A 26166-nucleotide genomic window follows, 5' to 3' on the forward strand; every position below is an offset into this window, starting at 1 on the left:
TTCAATAAGACTGGTGTCCTTATAAGAAGAGATCAGAGATAGCTCTCTCTATGCACGCAGAGAGCATAGGCCAGAAGTTGTCTGTCTGCAAGGCAGGAAGAGAACTCTCATCAGAAACCAACTCTGGGGGCGCCTGAGTGGCTCAGTTGGTTGAGCGTCTGACTTTGGCTCAGGTCACGATCTCACAGTTTGTGGGTTTGAGCCCTGTGTCAGGCTCTGTGCTGACAGCTCAGAGGCTGGAGACTGCTTTGGATTCTGTGTCTCCCTCTCTCTCTGCCCCTCCCCCACTTGTGCTCTGTCTCTGTCTCTCTCTCTCTCTCTCTCAAAAATAAATAAACATTAAAAATTTTTAAAAAAGAAAAAAGAAACCAACTCTGATGGCACACTGATCTTGGGCATTTAGCTTCCAGAACAGTGACAAAATAAATTTCTCTAGTTCAAGCCACCTCATCTGTGGTATTCTGTGATGGCAGCCTGATCTAATACACTCAGTTTCCTCTTCTGAAAAACAGGGATTAAACTAGCATTTGCATCATGAGGTTATTGTAAGAATCCAATAGGAAATACACATGCCTGCTTATTCAGTTTTCCTATAACATCTTTAGCACCTAAATAGTGCCTGGCAGATAATGGATGTTCAATAAATACTTATTCAGTGAATAAATACATCCATCCATAAAGGAAGCTGTCATACTAAATACATATGCATATTTCTAAGCTTTTCATTAACCTCTACTTCTGTGATCATTGACGACCAGTCACCAGGAAAGGACAGCAAGCATAAAGCGTTTAAGAAAAGTGCAAGGCTGGTCTCTCATTTTCAACTGGATCTGCCCATTAATGTCATATCTTCTGTGAGGTGGGAAAGGCCAGTCTGGATGATCCTTCAATGAGCTTCTGGGAGGAGGACGCATTGATCAGGGAGCTGCAGTAGGCCTCTGAGCCCTGGTCTAGCCTTGTGGGCCTGAGGCCCTGGGGCAGAGGAGAGAGCCCTTCCTCCTGTGGAGCAGAAGGGCTAGAGACTGGGGACCACAGCACGGGAAGGCAATGTGGGGGAGGTTATGGGAGCCTCTGGGGTAACTTGGTCTGGGGTTAGAGGACACAGCAGGCCCACCTTCCTCGTGCTTGTGAGATGCAAATGATGAGAACAATAGGGCCTCTGTCCCCAGGCCATTTGTGGCAGAACCTCTGCTCAAGGGAGGCATTGCTGCTTCTGCTGGGCCATGGTGAGAGTTAGTTCTGGGGCAGCCCGAGGTGCACAGACCTGCCCACCCCTTGGGGCCCAGGAATCTTCCCAGGGAGAGGCATCCCAGCTGCACTGACTACCCCCTTATGCCCCTCTCTCTTTGCAGGACAAGCTCAGGGGAAGCAAGCCCCGGTGAGTACTCAGCTCCGCTCTTTCCTCTGCCTCCTCTCTGATCTCTACCTCGCTGCCCTTTTCCTGGGCACGGCCCTACCTGCCCAGTAAGACCATTCATGTACTTCTACCCCGCTGTGAGCGCTAGGGCTCCCCCACTACCAGCTTCACTGGGGCACCAACTCATCCAGCTGTGTACCCACCGGGCACTGGCTCTGCCCCCGGGACTGTTCTTCCTGCTGTCCTGATCCCAGGCCAGTGCCACACAACTCCAGGGGGCGCCATTCACATAGTCATGGATGTGAATGTCCTGGGAATTGTGCAGTGTCTGGCTGACACAAACTCAAGGGCCTCTTGGGCAGAGTTGACTAGAGTCTGATTGCAGGTTGGGGCCACCCCTTCCATCTCCCAGATGTGGAGGTAAGTGACAGTGGGCAAGGGGGCCCCCTGCAAGCAGAATGGGGTCCCCTGCAAGTACAGTCTCTTCTGAATGGCTCCGGACCCCTCCTGCCCGTTGTAGTCCAGCACTACTAAGTCACCGGGGCCTAGCCTTTCCATCTGCCTTGCTCAGAATTTGGGGTGCATGGGGTAGGGGATTGTCATAGCTGGAACTTAGCTGGGAGGCCCCCTTATTTTCAAAACGCCTACCTCACTGGCCCTGCTGCAGTGTTGGAAAGGTTGGTCATGAATGGTCCCTTTGAGCTGAGTGAATCACTGAGGCCCTACTGTAAAAGTGCAGATGGTTTATTATATTGGGGACAGAGAGTAAGTCATTGTGGGGTGGGGGTGGGGGTGCTGGGAGATAAGCCCAGTCTCATCAGTCCCCTGTCCAGATTCCCCAGCTTGGAAAAAAGATGTCCCCAGCCCATGTCCTCTGCCTGCCTCTGGGACCTGGAGACACACAGTAAGTATAGCTGCTGAGACTAGAGGGGAGGGAGGTGGGACGCCGCAGCTACCACTGGTCCTGCTCCTCTTCTAGCCCTTCCAGAAAGCCCAGGAGGAGGAGGAAGAGGAGGAAGATAAATATGAGCTGCCCCCCTGTGAGGCTCTACCCCTCAGTCTTGTCCCTGCCCACCTTCCTGGCACCGAGGAGGACTCTTTGTACTTGGGTAGGGGTTGGGAAGGTGAGGAAGGGAGTTGGGTGGTCAGGCAGGACAGAGGGTCCCCACAAGAAAAGAGGGTGCAGACCTTGCCTCTTCTCCCTTTGTATGTGCTGGGCCACGGAAGGGGGGGTTGGGGGTGAGGCCTCAGCTGGCAGTTGCTGAAGCCTCTGGGCTAGGCAGAGAGAGAGGATGGAGAGGAGGAGGCAGGGGGGAGAAAGGTAGGAGGGAGAGTGGGAAGGGGAGAGCCTGGAGGGGCACTGTAACCAAGGCAACGGTGGGAAAGCAGGAGGCCCCACAGGGTCCCTGGGGCCTCCTCTGAGATCCCGCGCACTTCTCGAACCAGGGTAGGGATGCCAGGAGAGCCGGGGCTGCCGCTGGCATCCCACCCCCAGGGCTCCTTGACTCGGTGGGGGTAGGAAAACTGGCTGCCTCCAGTTGCCATGGAGATGGGGCTGTGGGGAAGCCAGTGAGGGGGAGGGGGAGGAGGAAATAAAGGCTAGGTAGGGGGTGGGAGGACAACAGGAACCTGTGTGGGAGGAACCCACGCACCCACAATGCTTGGGGCCTTTTCCAGATCACCCTGGCCCCCCGGGCCCGTGCAAGTCACCGCCACCGCCACCGCGACCCCAGCCCCAGCCCACAACGGTGAATAACACCCCCTCAAGTGCCTCCTTCCCCCGCCCCCCCACCTCACCCCAGGCTACCATTTCCCAGTGAGTAAATCTAAGAGGCAACTCATCCGCAAGATTCCCCCACATCTGCATTCTAGAAGTCCCTGAAAAATTAGATGTGTCAGAAGCAGAGCCCTGTTACCAGCGGCTGCTCCCTTCCCCTCCCCCTTCCCGGTCATTCCCCCCACCCCCACCAGTCAGCGTCCAGGGACTCACCCTTCCGGTGGAGCTGGGAGGGCTGGAAGGCCAGGCTGCCCCTCCCTGGACCCTGGAGCCTGAGGACCCCTCCCTGCCTAGAGAGTGAAGAAATCCCTCACTTGGCTGCCATCACGACCAGCTGGAAAGGCCCACTGGGCTTGAGAAAAGCTTATGGGCTTGGAAGTTACCACTTTCATCATATATTTTATTGGAATAAAAAGAAAAAAAACAGGGAGAGATTCACAACAAAGAGCACAAAGCAGAGGCAAAGAGTTACCTCTGTACATTAGTTCTTGTACTGCAGTGGTTTTAAGGCCGCGCAGATATACTTAACCCCACTGCATCCCACCCCACCATGTTGCCCTTCCCATGCCCCAGTTCCTCTCCCTTCTCCCACCCCTAACCCTGCTCTCCCTCCCGCCCATTGTGCCCACAGCTGAAGGCAATACTGAGCCTGCAGGAGGCTAGGAAGCAGGGACAGCCCTTTGGGAAGCAAGGTAATGAGGACTTCCTATCTCTTTTAGAGGCCCACCCACTCCCTACCCTGAGATGGGGCGTCCTGGCCCCCTCAGGGCAGACTAGGGTTCGGGTTACTTGGGCTCATGCTTTGCCTGGTCACTGCACTCCTCCAGCTGTTCCTCATTTTTACCTGAGGAAAAATTCCCCATCCCTGCTAAGGCTGGCAGTTCAGGAGGACCCTAAGGTCTGGAGACCAGAAATGCTTTGGCTGAGATCACAAAAAAGCAGAGTCCCCGACTTCCAGGTCCTGTTCTGCACCTGCTGTGCTTTCTGGGTCCGGCAAGGGACACTCCAGGATGAAGAGATCTGAGGGCAGCTTCCCCTGCCTGGGGGACCCTCACTATTGAAACACATCTGAGTGTCATGTCCCTGTCGAAGTGGCTCTTTGGCCACCGGTCTCTGATCCCATCCATGTCATTATTGCTACCACTGTCCAGAGACTTTGCCTGTGATAAGTGCCCTGAGGCCTGTGAACCCAGAACCCTGGGATATCAGGACAGTGAGGGACCTCAGTCAGCACATTTTTGTCTGAACATGGCCCAAGAAGAGCAGTCTCCTGCCTAAGGTCAAACAGCTAACTTGAGGCACGTTCACGTTTACTGTGCTCAGTGGTTGGTAAACCTTCGTGACCTTGAGGGTGGTTTTGACTTGGGGAACAGCCCAAAGTCATTTGGAGCAAGCCTGGCAAATCATTTGGGAGGTCAAGCCAGGCAACACCACCGGGGGGGTGTGAAGTAAGGCGATCGGAGCTTAGGGTGGCTTTCTCCTGGAGCTTCAAAGCTGACTCTGAGAATCCCTTCAGATGAGTTCCAAAGATACTCCGTCCTTCCAGCCTAAGTTTCACTGAATTCTTTTCTCCCTGTGCTCATGACTGGTGGTTTCTCCTTTACCTCCAGAGTTGGCTACACCGGCCAGAATGGTGAGTGACCTCTCTCTCAGTCCCCACTCATCCTCTAGGGTTCTGGCTAGGAAGTTGGCAAAGTTGGGGTAGGGGGCCTTGGGAGGGCCAGGAAATAGCCCTAAAACCAAGGGAAAAGGTCCAGAGCAGAGTCGTTCCTGTTTGCCACAGGCCCCTGACAAGGTGTAAGCCAGCTGTCATATGCCGTCCAAGGCTACTGGGGAAGCCTGGCCTCTGGGCTTCTCCTGGACACCCACATTCTATGAGAGCTGGGGCCTATAGGCACCTCTGAAGGGGAAGGTGCTCGTGGGTGCCCCCTCCCAGGCAAAGGAGCAACTTTAATCATTCTAGCTAGCTCTCAGAAAGAGGTCCAGTTTGTGGTGGGGGGTGGGGGGGGAGATGTCCATATTCCCCCCACCCCAAGTGATGGCTTCACCCTCCCTCCCATTTGCTGGTCAAACTCTTAGGTGCCAAGCCCTCCAAAGAAATCTGATGAGAACATCTACCTGGAATGTGAGCCCAGTCCAGGTGAACACCTTCCTCTACCCCAGATCCATCTTGCCTGAGGCCCTCAGCTGCTCACAACAGGACACATTCTGGCTCTGTCTTCTTCCCTTGTCTTCCCCACTACCCCACCAATACACATTTGCTTTTGGACACCCACATGGACACCCACGCTTCGGCCTTTGGTCCAGGTTGACCCCTACTGTGCATACTAGAGGGGGAACCCCCTTAAAGCAAGGGTTGCATGGGCTTCCCCACTGGTTGGAAGGACTCCCTGAGAGCCCGGGCTGCTGAGAGACAGCAGGGCTGCAGGCATCTGCACCCCTCCCTGGTCGGTGTGGATTTCCTTGCCTGATACCCAGTCTCCAGCCCAGCCTGCTTTCACTGTTTTAGTCCTGGCCTTGACTCGAACTCTGAGCTCTCAAGTCCTGATGCCCCCAGACCCTCTTCCAAGGACATCAGTGGTGCCCAGGTGAGTGCCCACCAGGGATGTGTGTGTGTACATGAGAGATGGCCAACTCAAGCTTCCCCAGCTCTGACCCTGGGATCTCTGGGTTCACTGGGTTCTTTCCCTTAAGATAAAATCCTGAGCCACTGGGGCTGAGCGCCTCAGCTCAGAGCCACTTTCTTCCCCAACTTGTTCCCCACAGGTCCACCGTAGCCCCCCAGGAAGCTTGGAATGTAAGAGGCTAGTAGCCAGGGGAGAAGTAACCTGGGGCGGGGCGGGGGGGGGGGGGGGGGGGGGGGAGGGAGCTCAGGGAGGGACTACAGGCCCAGGGGGTGGGCCTACAGGACCGAGACTTTCTGACCAGCCCTCCTGTGTCCCAGGGAGCAGCGAACGACACTTCTAAAGGTGAGTAGAGGCGTCTTCAGCATGAACCCCAGGCAGTCCTTCCAGGGCCCACCTTTCCAGCCTCTCATGCCCCACTTGGCTGTGGGAGTCCTCACAGCTCTGACTTCAGCTGGGAGCAGGCCTGAGGGGATCCCACTGTGCATTTGCCAGGGTCTGCACCAAAGCAGGAAGCTCCTAGCCCGTATCTCAAGATCATCCCTCATTTGGAGGTCACTCGTGGCCTAGCTGGTAGGTCCTACCAGAGCCCAAGACCTGGAGAGGAGGGATGAAGCTCCGGGTGCTCTGCTTGGGGCTTCAGGCCTATGTGCACTGCCCTCTAACCTCGCCCACCTCTGCAGCTGGGCCCAAAGCCTTCTTTGCCTAATCCCCAGCCAGCCTCAGCTTTACAATCTGCTTCTTCCAGCAGGAAGGAGATCCTCTCTTTCCTGCATAGCACCCACCCGGAGCACCTCAGCTGCTGAGGTGAGGAGGGGCAGGGAGAAGGCTCTGGAGGAGGCCTGCAGGGCCTCTTGGCGGCCGGTGGGGTGGGTGCGGCTCACCGTAGCAAGGATCACGTTTTGAACATGCGTGTGCAGCACCCTGCTGGACACCACACACAGACACATCTCTGTTCTGCTTGTGCAGACTCAGTCTAGGGAACTGAGATGTGAACACGACCGCAGGGCAGGGTTCTCTGTTCCCCAGCCCCTCTCCACTGTCGTGGCACATCTGTGAATGGCTGCTTGTGTGTGTATACAGGACAGCAGCCTTCTGGGTCAGCCTTGGTACTCAGGGAACTGTGACCGCCATGCTGTTGAGAGTGCCCTGCTCCAATTCCGAAAGGTGGGCAACTGCAGTCCCCCTGGGCTTTCTCGGAAACCCTTCTGCTCACCAGCTGTGGTTGGCTGAGCAGGTGGGGATGGGAGGGCAAGGGGGGTGCTGGCCATTTGCGGGCCAAGGCTGCAGGCAGACAGTTGGGAGACGAGGTTGATGGATGGGGTCTCCTCCACAGGATGGGGCCTACACTGTGCGCCCCAGCTCAGAGCCTCATGGCTCACAGCCCCTTACCCTGGCAGTGCTTCTCCATGGCCGGGTCTTCAACATTCCCATCCGGCGGCTGGATGGTGGGAGCCACTATGCCCTGGGCCGGGAGGGCAGGAACCACGAGGAGGTGGGTGCTGGAAGAGGATGGGGGCTACAAAGCAAGGAGGGCACAGCACAGTCACATGCTGGGTCCTGCCAGGAGCATTTGCCCAGAGGAAAACCCACATTTTGCATTTTTTTCTGGATTGGGTGGAAATAAGAGTGGCCAGTGACTTGAATTCCTTCCCAGAGGTCTGCCTTCCTCTGGGGGAGGCACCCCTCTTGTAGGGCTCCATCTGCCCAAGGCCCGGTGGGAGGCAATGGGCCTGCCATGAACCCAGTTAGGAGGAGGGCAGGGCCCGGGTAGTCCAGGTTCCTGCCCATCCCAAGGACTTAACTTTGTGCCTGGCACTTGCGGAGGCTTACGTGCTGGAGGACCTGGGCAGAGGCATGGCCCCAAAGTTATTTCTACCCGGCCTGGGAAATATGAGCCTGGCTAACAACATGCCTGTGGGTGCAGTTGCAAGAAAGTTGTGCGGGGCCTGGAACTGGTCAGCAGAACAGCAGTGGCTCTTCATGGGGCAAACAAGAAGGAAAGTATTTAGAAAAATGTCAACAAACCCCCTCCCCAGAGCCCCTCAGTTCCTTCAGGAAGTTTCTCCCAGCATGAGGCTCAGGGGACTCACTGATGCCCCTCATTCCTGTCCAGCTGTTCTCCTCCGTGGCTGCCATGGTCCGGCACTACACACAGCACCCGCTGCCCCTTGTGGACAGACACAGCGGTAGCCGTCAGCTCACCTGCCTGCTCTTCCCCACCAAGCCCTGACGCCATGGCGGACTGTACACAGCCACCTCTGGCCCCGTAGTTTGCTCCTTGCCGGGGCCATCCTGGGCTGTCTCCCTCTTGCCTCTCCCAAGTCTCCACCCTTCCAGACCCTCCCCACCCCCTTGCCCCAGTCCCTGCAGGCCTGGATGAGAGGCTTTGGGAAAGGTTGCCCAGAGGCAGCAAGAGCCCCTGAGACCCCACCCCATGTTCACCTGGAGCCTGGCACTGCCCTGCCCTGCTGCATCTCCAAGGATTGGAAGCAGGCATCACGCAGCGTCCCCATTCCCAGCCCCCAGGCATGGCTGTGTCTGCACTGTTTACTAGAGCCTCCCAAGCTGCTTTGGATGAAAGCCTCCCCGGGGAAGCTGAGCCTCAGGGAAACAGCCCGGGGTACTGCTTGGACACAAAGAGAATCCTTTCACATTCTTTCGGGGACTTAACACAGGGCTGGCATCTTTGCTTACACTGTACATGGTCCGCTTTCAATAAATATTTGTTGAGTGAATTCTTGAATCTGCTGAGTGAAGCAGAGGCAGCCTCTGTGAGGCCTCCATGAGGTTTCAAGGTTCTTAAGTGTCCCAGGGCACAGACTGGGCCTGGGAGTGATGGAGCCGTGGTGGCCAGGCCAGGGGAAGAAGGGCCAGCCCCGTTTCTGCCCCTGATTGGGTCTTTTGCCCTTAGCTGGTCAGTGGAGGCCAGCCCGGGGTGGCTGATTTTTGTTTTATTTTGTTTGTGGAGGTCAGAGTGGAGAAGGGGTAGGAAACGCTTGGCGCTGTCTCTGCCGCCCCATTAAATGATGAGCACGGACTTAGTTAAGTACTTGTCCACCACTATTTGCCGTATCGTGTTCCCCCAGGGAGGAATGAGTCTGACTTTGCTCACTCGGTGTTGTCTAGACTAGGGGAAACAGGAGTACCCCAGGAAGCAAATGGGTAATTGACATGCCAGTGCTAAGATCAAAAGCTACGGCAAGCCCAAGGGTGGAGTTCAGAGAAGGCAAGAGGCCGAGTGCAAAGCCGCCTGCGTGCCGGGCGGGAAGGTCGGCCGCCGCTCAGGGACCCTGGAGGGTCCGAGAATGACGCGCGGCCGGCAGGCGGGCGGGGCGGCGGCAGCGCTGGGCTGGGGGCGCCGCCGGGCCCTGGCGCAGCGCCCGGAACACCCCGTGCCGGAAGCGCCATGTGACCGTGACTGCGCAGAAGCCGTGAGCGCCGCGAAACAAAGGGCGTCTCTAAGGCCATCTGGCGCTCAGGATGGCACGGAGGGCCGGACCTCCTACCCCCCCGGCCGGGCCCCCGGACTCTGGCGGGCAGGGAGGCCCCGGATCGCGCCCAGGCCCTGGCGGGAGCGCGGGTAGATGGCAGAGGAGTGCCCCGGGGCACCGTGAGATGCAAGTGCGATATCGGGGCCAAGGTCGTGGGCGTTGGCGGTTTTCTCCGTCACTGCCGTCACTGCCGGCTCTGACAGATTACCCGCTCCTTAATGTCTGTAACAGAGGCGGCGATAATTGTCCCTACGCAATTATCCTAGGGGGAGGAGGCTTAGGTAAGGCGCTCTCTGGAAAGTGGGGAGGACAGTGCAGGCGTCCCCTGGTGGGGAGGGCCATAGCGCCTCTCCCCCAGACGAACACACACGGGAATTCGGGTCAGTGACTGCCACTTTCAAGTCCCAGCAGGGATGTAGTTTCTGGCCAGGCCACCTGGAAGAGGAGCAGCATGTGGCAGGTGGCACAGGGCCAGGTGAGGGTGGGCACAGCTGTGTGATGTGAGGAGGGGATTAGCAGCTGGAGACGCCCGCAGAAGCAGGGGGACAGGAGGTCCAAGGACGCTTCCCTGGCTTTGTTAGTCAGCCCTGGCTCCCTCTGGGCCTTCCCCTACCTGACCAGGTGGGAACTCAGGGGCTGGAGAGGGTGGAGAGCCCAACTTCCGGGTGGGCCTCAAGGTACAATCAGATTCTGGCATCTCCCACCAGATTCTCAGCTTTGACTTTTCTTGAGGAGCTCTCTCCCCTAGGGCCGGCTTTTTCTAGCCCTGAATTCGCCTAGCCCCAAAGCCAGCTGGCCAGTGGGGGTAGCGGAGACCACAGCACAGAGCTCTTGAGTTGGTGACCTGACAGAGACTCTGCTTGGTTCCAGTTGGAAAACTAACTTTCAGGAACTAGCCTCACCCCTTCCCTCCCTGGGGAAAAAGAGAGGCGGTTCAGTCCAAGGAGTGGAAACAGCCTGTGATGAGGGCCATTGAGGGCCAAAAAAGAGCTTGGTCTAGAGAGTGACTCAGTTTAGCTAGTACCTCCTCACCCTGCACGTCACACGTGGATGTCCCCTATTCCAGGAAGCCTTCCCAGATCCCCAAACCTGGGCTCAGGCACTTAGGACACCTTCCAGCAATTGCCTTTTCACTCCCAGGAAAGAACCAAGCTACTACTGCCCATTATTGTGTATTCAGGACCTGGAATACAATAGATGCCAAAATCTGTTGAGAGTCACTGAATAGGTCAAGTCTACCCTAAATTCCTCTAAAGCTGTTTGTTAATATTCCTTAATCAGATCTTCCTTGGTGAGAGAAAAGTCCAACCTAGTTCTGTCCAGTGATAAAAGAGAATGGTGTGTGGGGGAGAGTGGTGGTCCAGGGGAGCCTGAGAAGCCTCCATAATGAATGTGGGCAAAGGGAAGCCATCGAGGTTCAGAGCAAGGGTGGGTGCAGGAGGGGTAGTATTTCAGGAGGGTCTCTCTAGCTGTGAAGTGCTGAGTGGTTTGGAGAGGCAGCACAGGGGTAGGGAGAGTAATCAGGGCCTGCAGATACTTCTGTGATTTAGGTGAGAGATGACATCCTTTGATTTTTTGCCATGCCAGTGTCCGTCTATACCCCATCCCATTTCTTCTCACCTGACAGGCCAGACTCTAGAAATATCCAGGCAGAGTCACTAACTGGGGGACCAAGTCTGGGAGAAATACCATTTGGTATCCACTTGGTGAAGAAGCCCATGTATTACCATGAGTGGTTTGCCTGTCTCCATCTGCCATGAAGGGCCTGTAGGACAGGGGACAAAGGAAGTATGCAGCCAGGAAATGCATGAAAGTCGTGGCTACCCACCCTGGCAAGACCACACCTGCTGGGGCTGGGAGTGTGCTCTCTGCCACCATTCAGCAAGCTTTCAGCTTTGGTTTCTAAAGCAGCAACCTGACCTTGGGCAAAAAACATGGGCTCTATAGTCTAAAGGACCCAAGTTTGAACATGGTTCAGTTACTCACGGCCTGTGTGACCTTAACTTCTGTCTCTTTTACTTTTAAAATGAGGCTAGGGGTGCCCGTGGTTCAGTTGGTTCAGTGTGTCTGACTCTTGACTTTGCCTCAGGTCATCTCACCGTTGGTGAGCCCTGCATCGGGCTCTGCCCTGACAGCCTGGCATCTCGTAGTGGGCTTGGGATTCTCTCTCCCTCTCTCTCTGCTGCTCCAGTGAGTATGCATGCTCTCTGTCTCTCTCAAAATAAATAAACTTAAAAAAAAAAAACTTTAAAATGAAGCTAATAATATCTACTTCTTAGGGTTACTGTGAGAATGAGAAATAATGTATGTAATATATACTTAGCCTAATGCAGAGCCTGACATATAGTGGAGCCAAATGATTGGTACCTAATAATAATCCTGTGAATAGGCCAAGCCTGGTTCTGGTCCCACTTACATGATCCCTTTTCTTTTTTTTCTTTTTCTTTTTAATTTTTTTAATGTTTTTATTTTATTTTTGAGAGAGAGAGACAGAGAGACAGAGTGCAAGCAGCGGAGGGGCACATATGGAATCTAAAACAGTCTCCAGGCTCTGAGCCATCAGCACAGGGCCTGACGCTAGCTTGCACCCATGAACCACAAGATCATGACCTGAGCCAAAGTATGACAGCAACCCAGTCGCCCCAGCATGATCCCTTTTCATGGGCTCACTCTTTCTTTCTTTCTTTCTTTCTTTCTTTCTTTCTTTCTTTCTTTCTTCTTTCTTTCTTTCTTTCTTTCTCAGAGGTTTTTTTTTGTTTTGTTTTTTAATGTTTATTTTTGAGAGAGAGAGAAACAAAGCATGAGTTGGGGAGGAGCAGAGAGAGAGGGAGACACAGAATCCGAAGCAGGCTCCAGGCTCTGAGCTGTCCGCACAGAGCCTGACACAGGGCTTGAACTCATGAACCGTGAGATCATGACCTGACCTTAAGTCAGACGCTTAACTGACTGAGCCACCCAGGCACTCTAACAGGCTCTTTCAGACTTGGGCTTCCCCAACACACACACACACACACACACACACACACACACACACACATGCATAAACACACACACATACATGCAACCTTTAGATATTGTAGGTACTATGATTATTGCTTTGTCTCCCCACCTGGCTTTCCCATCCCCCCTCCTCCTGGTAATGCCATCTACTTCCCTCACCATAGGACCAGGCATGTGACCTAGGTCTGGCTAGGACCAAAGCAGTCCCAATCAAAGCCTTCTCTGAGATAGATATATTGATGTTGAGAGAGAGAGAAGCCCTTTTTCTAAGCCTGAGTTTGGGCTGCAAATGGCTGGCGTCCCCACCACATGGACAGAACCTATCTGCAAAAGTCAGGCAAAGACAAAGAGCAAGTATCTTGGAGACACTGGGTTCTGCCCCAAGGTCACAGCTTTTGCTATTGTGCCCCTCCCAGCTATGTGAGCTAGAAACCCTTTTTGGTTTAAGCTGGTAGGAGTATGGCTTCTGATATTTGTAAAGAAGACTCCTGCCTGCCACAGGCACTTGTGTCCTTGAAGTTTGGGGGCATCAGAGGTTTTTCTGAGCAGTTAGTTGTAAAACCAGAGTTTAGACTTGTCCGACAGGCTCTAGATCTACCATAAATTATGTCACACATCCCACACATCAATCACAAGTATTTACAGAGTGCATATTATATGGCAGGCAACAAACTAGCATCTCGTTCTCCCTCCACAGCTACTAAAGGACTTCTTCTCCCCACTTTCACTCCCAATCTCTAAGGATCCTTGAGTTAAGAGGACATAAAAAACAGCTCTCTCCACCAGTCTGGGAGAACACATTCACCATCTTTCCAGAATCAATACTCCCAGAATCCTCCTCATGTGCCAAAGATGTGAGAGGAACCAGCTAGCTCCCTACGTATTTACCTACCTACCTACCTACCGTGGTCTGCTCAGCATGGAGTTAAGTCCTATTCCTGGTCCAGAGCCCTGTGACAGAGTTTCTGCCTGCACCCTACTCTGAGCGACAGGTTTCTGCTTCCTTTACAGCTGCAGTGACCATTTATAGGGATACTGAGGTCATTTTAAAAGTGTGTTTTTTTTTTTTTTAATCTAGATTGACCCCAGATGTCTCCTTTGTTTAGTTTGCAAGTCTTGTTGAAGAGACAGAGGGATGTTGGGAACAGAAGGACTTCAGGACAGTGGTTTCCAAATCTGGTCCTCAGAACACCCATGGACCATGATGATGACATCACCAGTTGGTGACAAAAAAGGAGAAAAACGCAATTCCCAGAATGAGCTCTTCCCAAAGCAAAATTATTCCATTTAAAGGACCATCTTTTAAAGGGAAATCAAGTTCTTCCTCCTTTTTTGGTATTAAATTATACTTTCTTTTAGGTCACTTGATTTTGCTAGGCCCCATCTTTAAAATGGAATAGGAGAAAGGAACGCCTGGGTGGCTCAGTCAGCTAAGCGTCCGGCTTCGGCCCAGGTCATGATCTCACGGTTTGTGAGTTCAAACCCTGCATCAGTCTCTCTGCTGTCAGCACAGAGCCCATTTGGATCCTCTGTACCCCCCCTCTCTGCCCCTTCCCCAGCCATGCATGCGCGCTCTCCTATCTCTCTCAAAAAAATTAAACAATTAATGAAGTAAAATGGAATAGGAAAGGCAGGGGAAAATAAAATAAAATGCAATAGGAGGGGCAGGGTGCTTGGCTTAAGTAACCTCCAAGGGCCTTTCCAACCTCGATATCTTCAGGGCCTGGGGCTAATTGCGTGCTGCCTGGGACTGTGTGTCTTTCACAGCCTGGCCTACCTCCTTCTATGCTCTCTACTTCTCTACCCCTCCAATCCCCTCCAGTCCTCCCTGCTCAGCCTCACAAGGTTTGCCCTCTCAGCTGAGATCTCTTACGCGCTCCTTGCGGAGAAGCACCCCCTCCACAGAGCGTTTTGGATTAAATGAAAACCCAGGAGATATAGCTTATAAAAGGCAAATGTAGGTTTGGAATAGTCTAATGTTTGTCTTGAGATAATGAGTGGATCAGCCCAGTCTCCATTAAAGCCTGGAAGTTAGGGCAGAGGGTCTGAGACCAGGAGCGAAAACCCAAGAACAAACACTGAGGCAGGGGCTGCATGGAGGGGAGAGCATTGAAAGAGAAAGTTCTAGCAGAAGAATGCTGTCATGGACTCCTACAGCACCTGAGCTGGGGAACCATCTTATCCATCTTGTCCTGTCTCCTCACGTTGCAGATGAGGAAATTAAGGCCCAGGAAGGGGACAGGAGTCTGTGATTGGTTGGGGGTGGGGGTGTGTACATTTTTTCTCTAGCAGCACAAGTCTGGGTAAGGCCTGGACATGGGGACCAGCTGAGGAAGACTTGGAAACTGAGTCCAGGAGAAGCTGAAAGCACCAGGTTAGGGCTGACCCAGGCCTCCCATGAACCCTTGTGTCCCTGCCGCCCCGTCTGCCTTCTCTGCTTTAGCCCTCCAGGGTCTCCTTTCCTTTGCCCATTGCTGTCAACTCAGCTCTCAGGACATCACAGATAGCAGGCCCGGTGTGCTTGGAGCAGGAGGACACTGGCAAGAGAGAGCACTGGCAGTAGAGTGAGGAGGACTGATGGGTGCCTTCCAGAATCCCCAGAAACTCTACATGCCCCTTTGAGAAGCTCCAGGCAGAAGGGAGCTGATATGGCACTTAACACTGAGAACATGCACTGTTGTGCCCCAGGAGGAGTCAGGGACACAGGAGCTGTGGGGCAGTTCTCACAGATTCTATAAATCCCACACACTGGAGAGAATAACAGAAGGGGAATCCCTCTGTGAACCACCTGTCACATTCAACCCTAAGGTGAATCATTAATAAATCAAGGGTGAGATGAAAGGCTACAATGAAAGTCTCCATGATACACATCTGGCCCACATCTGTAGCACCTGCTGCTATTGGTAGAGGGTCATTTTTAGTGGTAAAGTGGTGATATCAGGGGGCACCTGGGTGGCTCAGTCAGTTGAGCATCTGACTTCGGCTCAGGTCATGATCTCTTGGTTTGTGAGTTCGAGCCCTGCATTGGGCTCTGTGCTGACAGTTTGGAGCCTGGAGCCTGCTTTGGATTCTCTGTCTCCCTCTCTCTCTGCTCCTCCCCTGCTCACGCTCTGTCTCTCTCTCAAAAATAAAGACGAAAAAAAATTTTTTTAAGTGGTGATATCAGGGGCCAGAGAGGTACCAGCTCCAAAGTCCCCACATTTACCTGGGAGATACCGCCAACTTTAGGAAGGCTTCCAGCAAGGAGACCTTGGGCAGGCTGGGTGACCTCCCAGGGCCCTCAGCTGTGCCTGTCCTTGATCACACAGGCCATATGCTGCCCGGGAAGCTGGGAATTGGGGCAGCTGGCTGACCTGGAAATGGAGAGTCTGCGGAGCCCCGGGCTTGCCAGCTCCTCCTTGCCACCCTCTCCCCGAGAGCAAGAAGCAAGGCTAGGAGGCTCCTGGGAGCCTCCTGCCTAATTCCCAGGGCCTGGCAGCCAGCTCTGCAGCTGATGCAAGGCCAGAGGTGGGTGAGCTCAGCCTGCCTCCAGGACATGGAGCTTCTTGTACCCCTCCGCACTCTAGAAAACATACCCATTCACTCCCTTCTGCCTTGGCCTACTAGGTCTGTAGTTCCATTCCTTCTGGAAGCAGAGCAGGGTCACCTGAAGATCTGGGAGCAGTTGCTGCATGGAGCTGGGGTAGCGCTGAGCATTTCTGAGTCAGTCCAGCTCCCCTGCAAGGGCAGCCTGTGAACAGAGCTGAGCCCTAGAGCCCCTCTCCCAGGGGACCTGTTCAAAGAGGGCCTGGGCACCTGTTGGCCTTCAGGTTCTGTCAAACACTGGCCCAATTGCCCTCCTCGGGGAGGTCAGACCCTCTTATCCTGTTAGAGGGTAGACTTACCCCCACCGGCCCTCACCCTCACTTTCGATGCCCAGGCTGAAGGTAGGAATGCCAAGGCCACCCTCCTGAGTCATTATCAGCTCAAGACGAAGATTCATTCAGCATCAGTTTACTAAGAGCTCAGTGATATAACAGGGCGTGTAATAACAACACGGATAATGTGTGTCACATTTTACAAAGTGCTTTCATGATTAATTAGTGCTCCAAGGGATGGTGCCGTGATGCAGGGAAGCCCCAGACGAAGCAGCTAAGGCCCAGAGAGTTCTGGCAGAACCAGGAGTCACATCCACAGGGTCTTCCCGTGTCCTCACGCTGCCTTCATTCTGACCCCCAGGCACACATCTGAGCAACAGGCAGCCTTCCGCAAGCAGACTGGGTCACTGGGACCCTGCCGAGGCCCACGAACTTTTCTCAGGGGCGCCGGGGATCCGGTGGAGGAGGCTGGGAGGACAAGTTGTGGATTTGGGGGGCGGGGTACACCGGGAGCCATGCCTGTCTGAGAAGGCCTGGAGACATTCTGGGAGCACAGAGATGAGAGGAGGGTGCTCGGAGCATTCACGTGGCAGCCCCTGTGTGTCAGCTGCTCCCACAGACCAAGGCTCACGGGCCACACCAACCTCAGGCTGCCACCAGCTGGGTTGGGGTCGCTGCCTGGGGGTTGAAGCAGGCTTCAGGACCGGCCCCTGCATTCTGGCTCAGGACCCGTGAGAGTGGCCACTGCTGGCCTCCCTGTCCATGCCAGGGTCAAACGAGGCCTTCCTTGTCATCTGCCACCATGCTATTTGGGCCTGACCTTTGCCCTCAGCCGTGCCTCAGCCATATGCACATCCTCATGACCCTTGCCCACCTTACTAGCACTGCTTGTCACTGACGAAACTTGTGAGGCTGCTGAGCTCAGGCCCCCCGGGCTTGCAGGCCAGTGAGCACACGGTGCCCTGCGCCAGAGGGGACGGCCTGTGCCGACTGCGCCCCCCCAACCCCGACTCCACCAGGCTCCCAGGCCTGGTGGAAAGCTCTGTGCCAGAGCTGGAGGCAAAGAGAGAGGCAGGTGTGCCCTTCTCATTGGAAGGACGCGGACATGAGACACCTGGGTCCAGCCGCCACACCGGGCCCAGCCTGCAGGGCACTCCAAGCCCTTCGGTCTGCTCTCATCTCCCTTCACCGGCCCCTCATGCTCAGAAAAAGGGTATCTGAGGGAGGAAACCCAATGCAAAGCCAGCTCCTGGCTCTGTCCCAACCTCAAACCGATTCCTAGAACCACTTTTCAGTTGGAATTATATTTACTGTTAGATATTATAATCACAGGTCATTCGGGGCGCCTGGGTGGCTCAGTCGGTTAAGCGGCCGACTTCGGCTCAGGTCATGATCTCACGGCCCGTGAGTTCGAGCCCCGCATCGGGCTCTGTGCTGCCAGCTCAGAGCCTGGAGCCTGTTTCAGATTCTGTGTCTCCCTCTCTCTGACCCTTCCCTGTTCATGCTCTGTCTCTTCTGGTCTCAAAAATAAATAAAATGTTAAAAAAAAAATTAAAAAAAAAATAATCACAGGTCATTCAATTAAAAAGGCATAAAAGAGTAGTTAGTACAGAGAAAGATGGTGTCCCTCCCGTACCTTTTGCTCAGCTGCTCTGTTCTCCTCCCCAGAGAAAAGCAGTGTTACTGGTTTCTTGTGTATCTTTCCAGAGATAAGCTAGATTAACCATGGGATTTTTATTATCAGAGCTTGCATAGCAAGGTCACATCTTGCTCAACTTTTCTGCCTGAGATGAGGAAGGATAAACTCCCCTGCTTCGAACATTCCCTGAGAATGGACAGGAAGTGACCAGAGATTAACCTCCTCGACAGGCCCACGGTCCGGGTTCTCTCCCCTTCACTACCTTCCACCTGTTACTTTGCCAGATGCCCAAGGCGAGAGTGAAGGACAGATGGCACTGGCCTCGTTTCTTAGGGAAGCTGAGGAGCCAAGATGTTAAGGAGCCTTGAGGTCTCACGCTTCAGGCTGGAGCACCCTGGTTTTCCCATGACATTCACTTCACCTTCTAAATGACCCTGAGTTCTTAAATATCTTTTTACCCCAGCCAGGCTACAGACATTTGAAGGGCAAGGTCAAGGACCCTTCTGCCACCCTCTCTGAGCTGGACTCTGAGCTGGGCCCTGTGGGGCACCCCAGCAGTGGTAAACAACGTTGGCTGGATCAAATGAGAGAAGCAGGGGACATGCTCTCCTTCCAGGGGCATCCCGCGACCCTGAAGTTTGCTACCTGGACGCACGCACATCCCTGACCACCAAACTCCCTGAGCCACAGGCCTGTGCCTTATTAGTTCTTTTCTTGTGTAGTTGGCTCAGTTAATGGCCCTGCTCAGAAGGCCAAGGCCGTGGGTTGACTCCTCAGGGGTGGAATCATCCTGTGGCGAAACATTCTGTTCCTTGCCCGTGAACTATATAGAGTGTTGCAAATTACAACTGGATGACAAAAAGAGATTGTCCTTCCATGAAATACAAAGTATACAGTTGTCTATCTGAAGGGGGTGACCTCCTTTGTGATCCCCAACTCCTCCCCACCCCCCCACCCCCACTATGATCCCTGGGGTTACTCTGGGGTGAGCCCTGGTGCATCCTCCTGTTCTATCTTATATGTAAAGTCTCACTTCAGTAAAGCAGGTCTCTCTGAAGGTTGTAATGTGCCCAGAATGATTAGGCTCTGAGAAAACAGAGTAATAAGAAGGGACAGTGGCTTCAAAAAGTATGAGCTGTACCTGTTTAGTGATGCGGGAACAAGAGGGAGACTTTATCGATTTCAGGGAACAGAAAGCATCGGCGGTGGCTGTTGTGTGAATTGAGGCTCAGTTCTACAGTGGGGTGGGGGGCCCTGGGGAGGGAGGGCCGGCAGGGAGGCCCGTGACCATGACCAGAGGGGGTGCTGACTTGAGAGGATCGAAGGCCGTGCTGCTGGAGGGGCAAGAACAGATGACGGTTGGGGGCTACAATCAGAGGGGATACCTGTGTATGGAGAAGGATGAGGGAATGGCAAATCTAAGGTGCGGCAGGTCAGGGGTCACAGAAAAGGAAGCTGGGGCTCCACCAGATGCCAGAACATCTATGTACATACACAAGAACGCATCTCTTCCAACAACTGACTCCTCTTCCTGCTTCCTCATTCTGCTTAGGGTGTCACCATGTTGATGGACCAGGACACCCGGTCTGGGCCCAGGACCTCCCCTGACTCTCACAAGGCTCCCCGGAGACCAAATCTCTATTGTGGGATCTCAGGCCCCATCTGTGTTCCTGGAATTCCAAATGTGGCCTCCTTCTGAGCCCTGCCACCCACCCTCACCCCCATCCCGCCCCCACCATTGCCTTGTTCCCGCTAGATTTCCATCACAGGTGGCTGTGTGAGGTCAGGATAAACCTAATTTGGAGTGCAAGATGACTGTTGCATTCACTTGGATGGAATTCATTTGTTGAACAATTGGCCATTGAAAATGGTGGTGGCCTTTCTTTAATATAGCCATAATACCACTCCTCCAGAGAAACTGTTGACAAAGTAGTCATACATCACCCACGTGTAGGCTGAACCCAGTCTGTCAATAACACTAGCAGCAGCAACACCTCACCTGGCCTCTGGGCCTCCACTCTTCCTTGGTTCCCTTCTTTTTCACTGGCCCCTCCTTCACCACATATCTTTTTGGTTCTTCTTCATCTTCCTGGTGCCTAACATTGGAGCGCCCCAGGACTCAGTCATTCTTTTTTATCTATCCTTGCTCAAACTAGATGACCTCATCCCTGAAATGAGGTCCATCTCTCTAGGCTGACTGCAACTATGTTTTTGCTTTTAAATGTTTATTCATGTAGAGAGAGAGAGAGGGAGAGGAAGAGAGAGCACACGAGGAGGACGGGCAGAGAGAGAGGGAGAGAGAGAGAGAATCCCACGCAGGCTCTGCCCTATCAGCGCAGAGCCTGATGCAGGGCTCAAACCCATGAACTGTGAGATCATGACCTGAGCTGAAACCAAGAGTTGGACGCTTAAACAGCTGAGCCCCCCAGGTGCCCCTGACAGCAACTATGTCTATATCTCCAGCCCTGGCCTGTCCCCTGAACTCTAGGCTTTAATACTCAACTGTCTACTCAATGCCTTGACCTGGACATCTAATAGACATGGCCAACACACTATCCAAAATCAAACCCTATTATTGTGCCCCTAAACCTGCTCCTTCCACAGTCTTCTTGTAGTGGAAACTCTGGCAGATGATCTTCCTTTTTGTAATGCAAGTTGTAACGCAACTTAAGCTTTGATTGCCAAGGTATCACTTCCAAGAGGCATCTACTTCTCCTAGCAAGCGACAGGACTGGACAAAGAACTGGGCCGCTCCCTGGACTGAGGCTCCTTTATTTCAGAGATTTTGGCTGATTTTGATAACTGATCATTTTGGGCCACTTGCCTCTTCTCTTCCCGTGCTTTAAATTCCCACTTTTGTGTTTTAAAGTCACCAAGACAGGGGCGCCTGGGTGGCTCAGTCGGTTAAGCGTCCGACTTCAGCTCAGGTCACGATCTCATGGTCCGTGGGTTCGAGCCCCGCATCGGGCTCTGGGCTGATGATGGCTCAGAGCCTGGAGCCTGCTTCTGATTCTGTGTCTCCCTCTCTCTCTGACCCTCCCCCGTTCATGCTCTGTCTCTCTCTGTCTCAAAAATAAATAAACGTTAAAAAAAAAAAAAAGTCACCAAGACAGAGGGAGTCCATGAAACCCTAGGCCTCTACCCTTGACCCCAGGCCTGCATGTACATTCTCTCGCTCGCTCTCTCTCTCTCTCTCTCTCTCCCCCTGTGACCTCACTGTGTGGCCCCAAGTATGCTATGTAACTTCCAGGTCCTGTAAGTAATAAACCTTTATTTATTTTTTTAAATTTCCTGATGATTATTGCTGAAGAGTGTCTTGCAATCATTGTAAGAACTACAAGAGCTGGTCCCACCACAGCATTGGTTATTGAGAGCCTGAAATAGGCACACAGCACTTCCCTAGCTCAATAAATAGCTATGTGGCACCTTCATTCTTCTGCTGCTCAGATCAAAATTGGTTCCAGGACTCTTCCTTGACGTGTTTCTTCGTGGTCAATATATCAGCAATGTATCTTCATGGTCAGTATATCAGCATATCCCATTGGCTCCGCCTTCAAAATATATCCACCATCGCCCCTCTTGCCAGTATTCTTAGGCTTTGACCATGGCCTACCAGGCTCTCATCATCTGGTCTGCCTCCACGTCCCTGGCTTCATCTCCTGCTGCTCCCCCTACTTGGCTCCTGCCACACAGGCCTTCTGGCTACTCCTCAGACCCGCAGCCCACTCCTGCCCGGAGGCCTTGGCACTGCTGTCCTCTTGGCTTGGAATTCCCTCCCCGGGCACCCGCAGGGCTGGCTCTCTCATTCCTTTTGGTCTCTGTTTAAATGTCACCTCCTCAGTGAGACCTCCCTGAACCACCCTATTTAAGATTGCAAACTTTCCCACATTCCAGTCTCTAGACTCCTCTTTACTCTCTTCATAGCACTTAACCACCACATGGGATATCATATATGTGTTTGTGTGTGCACATATCAACATTGAAGATATTACATCTTTCTGGGGCACCTGGATGGCTCAGTCGGTTGAGCATCTGACTCCTGGTTTCAACTCAGGTCATGATCTCACGGTTGGGGAGTTCAAGCCCCTCATTGGGCTCTGAGCTGACAGAGCCTGCTTGGGATTCTCTTTCTCCCTCTCTCTCTGCCCCTCCCGCCACTCTCTCACTCTCTCAAAATAAATAAACTTAAGAAAAAGCATTTAAGAAAAGATATTACATCTTTCTTGGTTGTTTACTATCTGCCTCTCCCCTGTAGAGACTCCGCGAGGGTGGAGACTTTGTCTGAATTGTGTACAGCTAGACTCCAGCATCCAGAACCATTCTTGGCACATAGTTCCATAGTTATTAAAGTTGTTAAATGAATCATCAGGCTGAGAGAGGCTAAATTCGTTCCCCAAGGCCACACCACTAGCATATGTAGAAACTCAGAGGGTTAACTAACTTGCCCAGGGTCAGAGAGTGAGGTGCAAAGTTGAGATTCAAGCCCAGGTCTGAATTAACTACCGTGCTTTCTACCCCTCCGCCCTCCCAAGGCCAACTACCTGGATTCACCCAACTGCCGCCTTCCTGAACAGCAGCCTTTCTCTGGCTGCAATTCATGCTTTAGAAAGCATAATAGTTTATGTACTTTGTTTAATTATAGTGTACTACATGGTTGCCCTAGAAAAAAGGAAAATATTTTTTAAAAATTAGAAAGAAAAAAAATTACCAATTGCCCAGAATCCAGAGACCACCATGGTTACTACATTGCTGTTTAATTCCAGTCTTTTCTATGACAATTGTGCATAACAGAGATCATCATTATAATCCTGGCCACAAATCCTTGGTTCTACTCCCAACAAAAGAGAAGCAAAAGCATATAATGGGCATAGAAAGACAAGCAGGCTTTGGATAGAGGACATATGGACATGAAGTCTCCCCAGGTAGGGTCGGACAAGCAGGAATGGACACGAGGGATCTGAGGGAGGGGCAGGCAGGAACGATGGGAATGGCTGTCTCAATAGGAGCACTGAGGAAAGTGAGAGACATGGCCAAGTGGGAGGAAGGTGTGGAGAGCTGAGAATCGCAGCTCAGGCTGCGGAATTTGGACCCAACGAAAGAAGCCTCCAACAATTCCTGAGTGTGGGGTGGAGATACTAGAAGGAGGGAGACATCGTGAGATAAAATGTGTTCTCATCAGAGATAATTCAGACAGAAGCAGTTGAACTAAATGTCAAGGTCACAAGAAGGGGAGGAGTCAGAAATCACTCCCAAGGTGAGTGGCGGAGTGACCGGGTGAAGGGCGGTGGCTTTATCAAGACTCAGAAAGCAGGGAAGGGGCCTGAGGGACTCAGTTCTGGTTGTTGAGAATTGGCAGGGAGCAGTTCTACAAGCTACAAGGTCTTAAGGGGGTTGTAAGCACAGGTGTTTCCCTGAGAAGAGGAGACTGGTGAGGGAAACTAAGGCTGGAGAAGTAGGCACCAGGACATTCTCTAGCCCAGGCTCTCTGAAGGCACTGCCTGCCAGACCGAACCTGCACTCACTTGCCTCGTCTGCAGGGCCCAGCACACCCCGGCCCAGTGGCATCCTCCCGCCTTCCTTCTCCTGCCCCCAGGAGGGCCTTCCACTGCCGCTGGACCAGCACCTTCTCCAGCACTCAGCTTGCTTCCAGATGCTGGGTCGCAGTCCTCCCGCATTGGCTCCTGTGTCTTGCTCCCCAAACACACCCTCAGCTCCCCGGCCTCTTTGCTATGTATGCCTGGAGCCATAGCAGCAGGCACCCAGCAGAAGCTTCACAAATGCCCCTTGACTTGACTTCTCTTTCTCTTCTCTCTCCATCCAATCCCTGGCTCTGTCAGCTTCACTCCCCACCGAGGGCCAGCGGTCAGTGTTGACTCTAAGAGCTGCAGGTAACCTTGGGGTATTTGTGTCCACCATCGCTGACCGCAGCTGACTTAGCCCTGTAAGGCTGCTTTCTAGTGCAGACTCCTAGAACAACTACTCAGGCCAACTTTAACATGCCAGTGATCCCCCGCGGGGTTCGGGTTCAGATGCAGATTCTGGTTCAGTGGCCTGGGGTGAGCCCGAGATCCTGCTGTTGTTTCTAACAACTTCCAGCAGATGCTGCTGGGCAACACCTGGAGTCATAGGGACCTGGGTGACTTCTGGAAGTCACTTTAATCCCTCTGGCCCCAGTGTTCTCCTCTGCTGAATAGGGCTCTGACCACTTCACTGGGTTACCCAGTGGTCAAATGAGTTAGTGCTTGTGAAAATAAAATAGAAACCAAAGTCACCGAACAAATGTCAGACGTCACCATCTATCTCCAGTGTTGCTGTCGGGATGAATGTGATAAAATACACAAAAGGCCTTAGCAGGTGTGCAATAGATATTAGTAGCTCCCCTCCAGAGGCTGCAGGGTTGCAGATAGAGATGCTTTCTCAAAGTCAAGGCAAATAAGGAGTCACTCTGGGCTGGAGTGAGGCAGGGGGGTGGAGAAGAGGAAACGTGTTAAGGATACGCAGCTCCATGACACCTGGCCACGGCACAGCTAAGAAAGCACAGGCCTGGGCCTCTCCAAGGGTCCCTACTCACTGCCCCCTCCACCCCCCGCAAAGCAAAACTCTGTCCCTAGAATCCAGTCACAGTGCCCATGCTCTGTCCTACGAGCCCACACCAGCTCAGTTCCCAGGTCTGCTCTGGCTCTTGACTTTAATTCTTATTCTTGCCTTGCTTGTCTGACCCCTCTTAGCCTGGGGAATCTGGCGCTGACCTTGACCACATCTCTTCATCTTACCCCATTGCCCATGACTCCTGTTACAGCTTCTGCTGTTAGTGACAGATTGCCATACTGATGCCAGCCTGTTCCAGGCGGGGTCCCATTCTGCCTGATCCGTATGATAGGTTGGACACCCACGGCGATCTCACAGCCATTTACAATGGGATGAGTGTGAAAGCCGTTACCAGCAGTGGGTGACTATGCGTGGTGACTAATGGGTTACCTGTGCCAAGGGAGTGGTAGGAGTTGAAAGTAATTCTAGGTTTCAGGTCCAGGAGGTGGAATGATGAGCTCAACTAGGAGCGTTGAGCTTGGGGGCCAGCCCGGGTGGGGCAGCAAAGCGGACCTTTCTCTCTGGAAGTTGGAAGTGTGGGACTGGAGATACCAGAGAGGTCAGGCGGAAGTGGGGGCTTAGAGACACCCATACAGATGTAATTGTTGAATCTGTGTAGAGATAAAAGAGACTGAGGATCAGACGTTGGGGAACATTGCTGTCCACCCATAGAGCCAAAATTAATTCTCAGGACAGGGTCATGCTGACCAGGTCTCTCAAACAGACTGTGCTCTCTCTCAGGCCCCAGATGGCTCCCCTCCAGGTCCTTTCATGGAGGTGGGTATTGGGCAGCTGGCAGGAAGGCAGTCAGGCTCCAATCTCACTTTTACAACAGGTCTCAAATTTAGACTTTGGATGTTTTTTCCAAATAGGATTATAGATACAGTCCACAGGGTAGCCCTGCAAGAAATGAAAGAAAGACACTGATGAATCAGATTTAAGCGTGTGGCTTAGTGACTGGCCTTGCCGCCTGTAACACACAATGGATTCATATTTCTTTAAAATCCTGTGAAAAGTACAATTACACCTTATTGTACCTTTTATGTTAAAGCATTAATTACAGGTGAGCATTTACATTTTTTTTTAAATGTTTTTATTAATTTATTTTTGAGACAGAGACAGAGCATGAGCAGGGGAGGGACAGAGAGAGAGGGAGACACAGAATCCGAAGCAGGCTCCAGGCTCTGAGCTGTCAGCACAGAGCCCGACGCGGGGCTCGAACTCACAAACCATGAGATCGTGACCTGGGCCGAAGTCGGACTCTCAACCGACTGAGCCACCCAGGTGCCCCATACAGGTGAACATTTAAAGTATGGGGGCGCCTGGGTGGCGCAGTCGGCTAAGCGTCCGACTTCAGCTCAGGTCACGATCTCGCGGTCCGTGAGTTCGAGCCCCGCGTCGGGCTCTGGGCTGATGGCTCAGAGCCTGGAGCCTGTTTCCGATTCTGTGTCTCCCTCTCTCTCTGCCCCTCCCCCGTTCATGCTCTGTCTCTCTCTGTCCCAAAAATAAATAAACGTTGAAAAAAAAATAATAAAGTATACCACATGTTCTAATCCTAACCTAGTACTCTTCATCGTTTCAGAAAGCAGCCCCCCAAATCGGAAGTGGGCAGGACTGTCTGCTTCTGCTTCGAACCCAGACAGCCCAGAAGCCCAGCTCCTGTGGTCTTCAGGGATTTCACCGTCCAGCCTGAGTTACCAGCTCATGTCCCCAGCTACTTGGGAAGTCATCTGTCCGGGAGTCTGGATTCACCTGGACTCGAATTATTATCATTTTTTTAATTTTAGAAAGAGAGAGCACAGGCAAACAGGGAGTGGAGAGAGAGAGAGA

The 26166-nt window shown here is 53.0% G+C and overlaps 1 protein-coding gene and 1 long non-coding RNA gene across 2 annotated transcripts; both read left to right on the top strand.

Annotated features, from left to right (window-relative positions):
* The first annotated feature begins 1223 nt into the window (after positions 1 to 1223).
* SH2D6 (SH2 domain containing 6) lies at positions 1224 to 8489 on the top strand. Its single transcript, XM_053201390.1, has 16 exons — positions 1224 to 1232; positions 1353 to 1378; positions 1743 to 1777; positions 2191 to 2261; positions 2346 to 2589; positions 2975 to 3105; positions 3766 to 3826; positions 4745 to 4767; positions 5214 to 5274; positions 5644 to 5722; positions 5901 to 5931; positions 6079 to 6103; positions 6507 to 6565; positions 6842 to 6925; positions 7095 to 7253; positions 7875 to 8489. The coding sequence occupies exons 1-16, from the start codon at positions 1224 to 1226 to the stop codon at positions 7989 to 7991; spliced, it is 1215 nt and encodes a 404-aa protein (XP_053057365.1). The 3' UTR covers positions 7992 to 8489.
* Positions 8490 to 8600: 111 nt separating this feature from the next.
* LOC106978201 (uncharacterized) lies at positions 8601 to 17382 on the top strand. The gene is made up of 3 exons (XR_008289438.1): positions 8601 to 9727; positions 11342 to 11442; positions 13331 to 17382. It is a non-coding gene; the product is annotated as an uncharacterized LOC106978201 (long non-coding RNA).
* The last annotated feature ends 8784 nt before the right edge of the window (positions 17383 to 26166 follow it).

Source organism: Acinonyx jubatus, chromosome A3, assembly GCF_027475565.1.
Source record: "Acinonyx jubatus isolate Ajub_Pintada_27869175 chromosome A3, VMU_Ajub_asm_v1.0, whole genome shotgun sequence".
NCBI classification, from domain to species: Eukaryota; Metazoa; Chordata; class Mammalia; order Carnivora; family Felidae; genus Acinonyx; species Acinonyx jubatus.

Excerpts from the sequence above, each read along its gene's own strand:
- SH2D6 (XM_053201390.1), top strand. Across the intron at positions 1,379-1,742 it reads CTCAGGGGAAGCAAGCCCCG|GTTGGGGCCACCCCTTCCAT; the intron begins GTGAGTACTCAG and ends GTCTGATTGCAG. Across the intron at positions 6,566-6,841 it reads GGAGCACCTCAGCTGCTGAG|GACAGCAGCCTTCTGGGTCA; the intron begins GTGAGGAGGGGC and ends GTGTGTATACAG.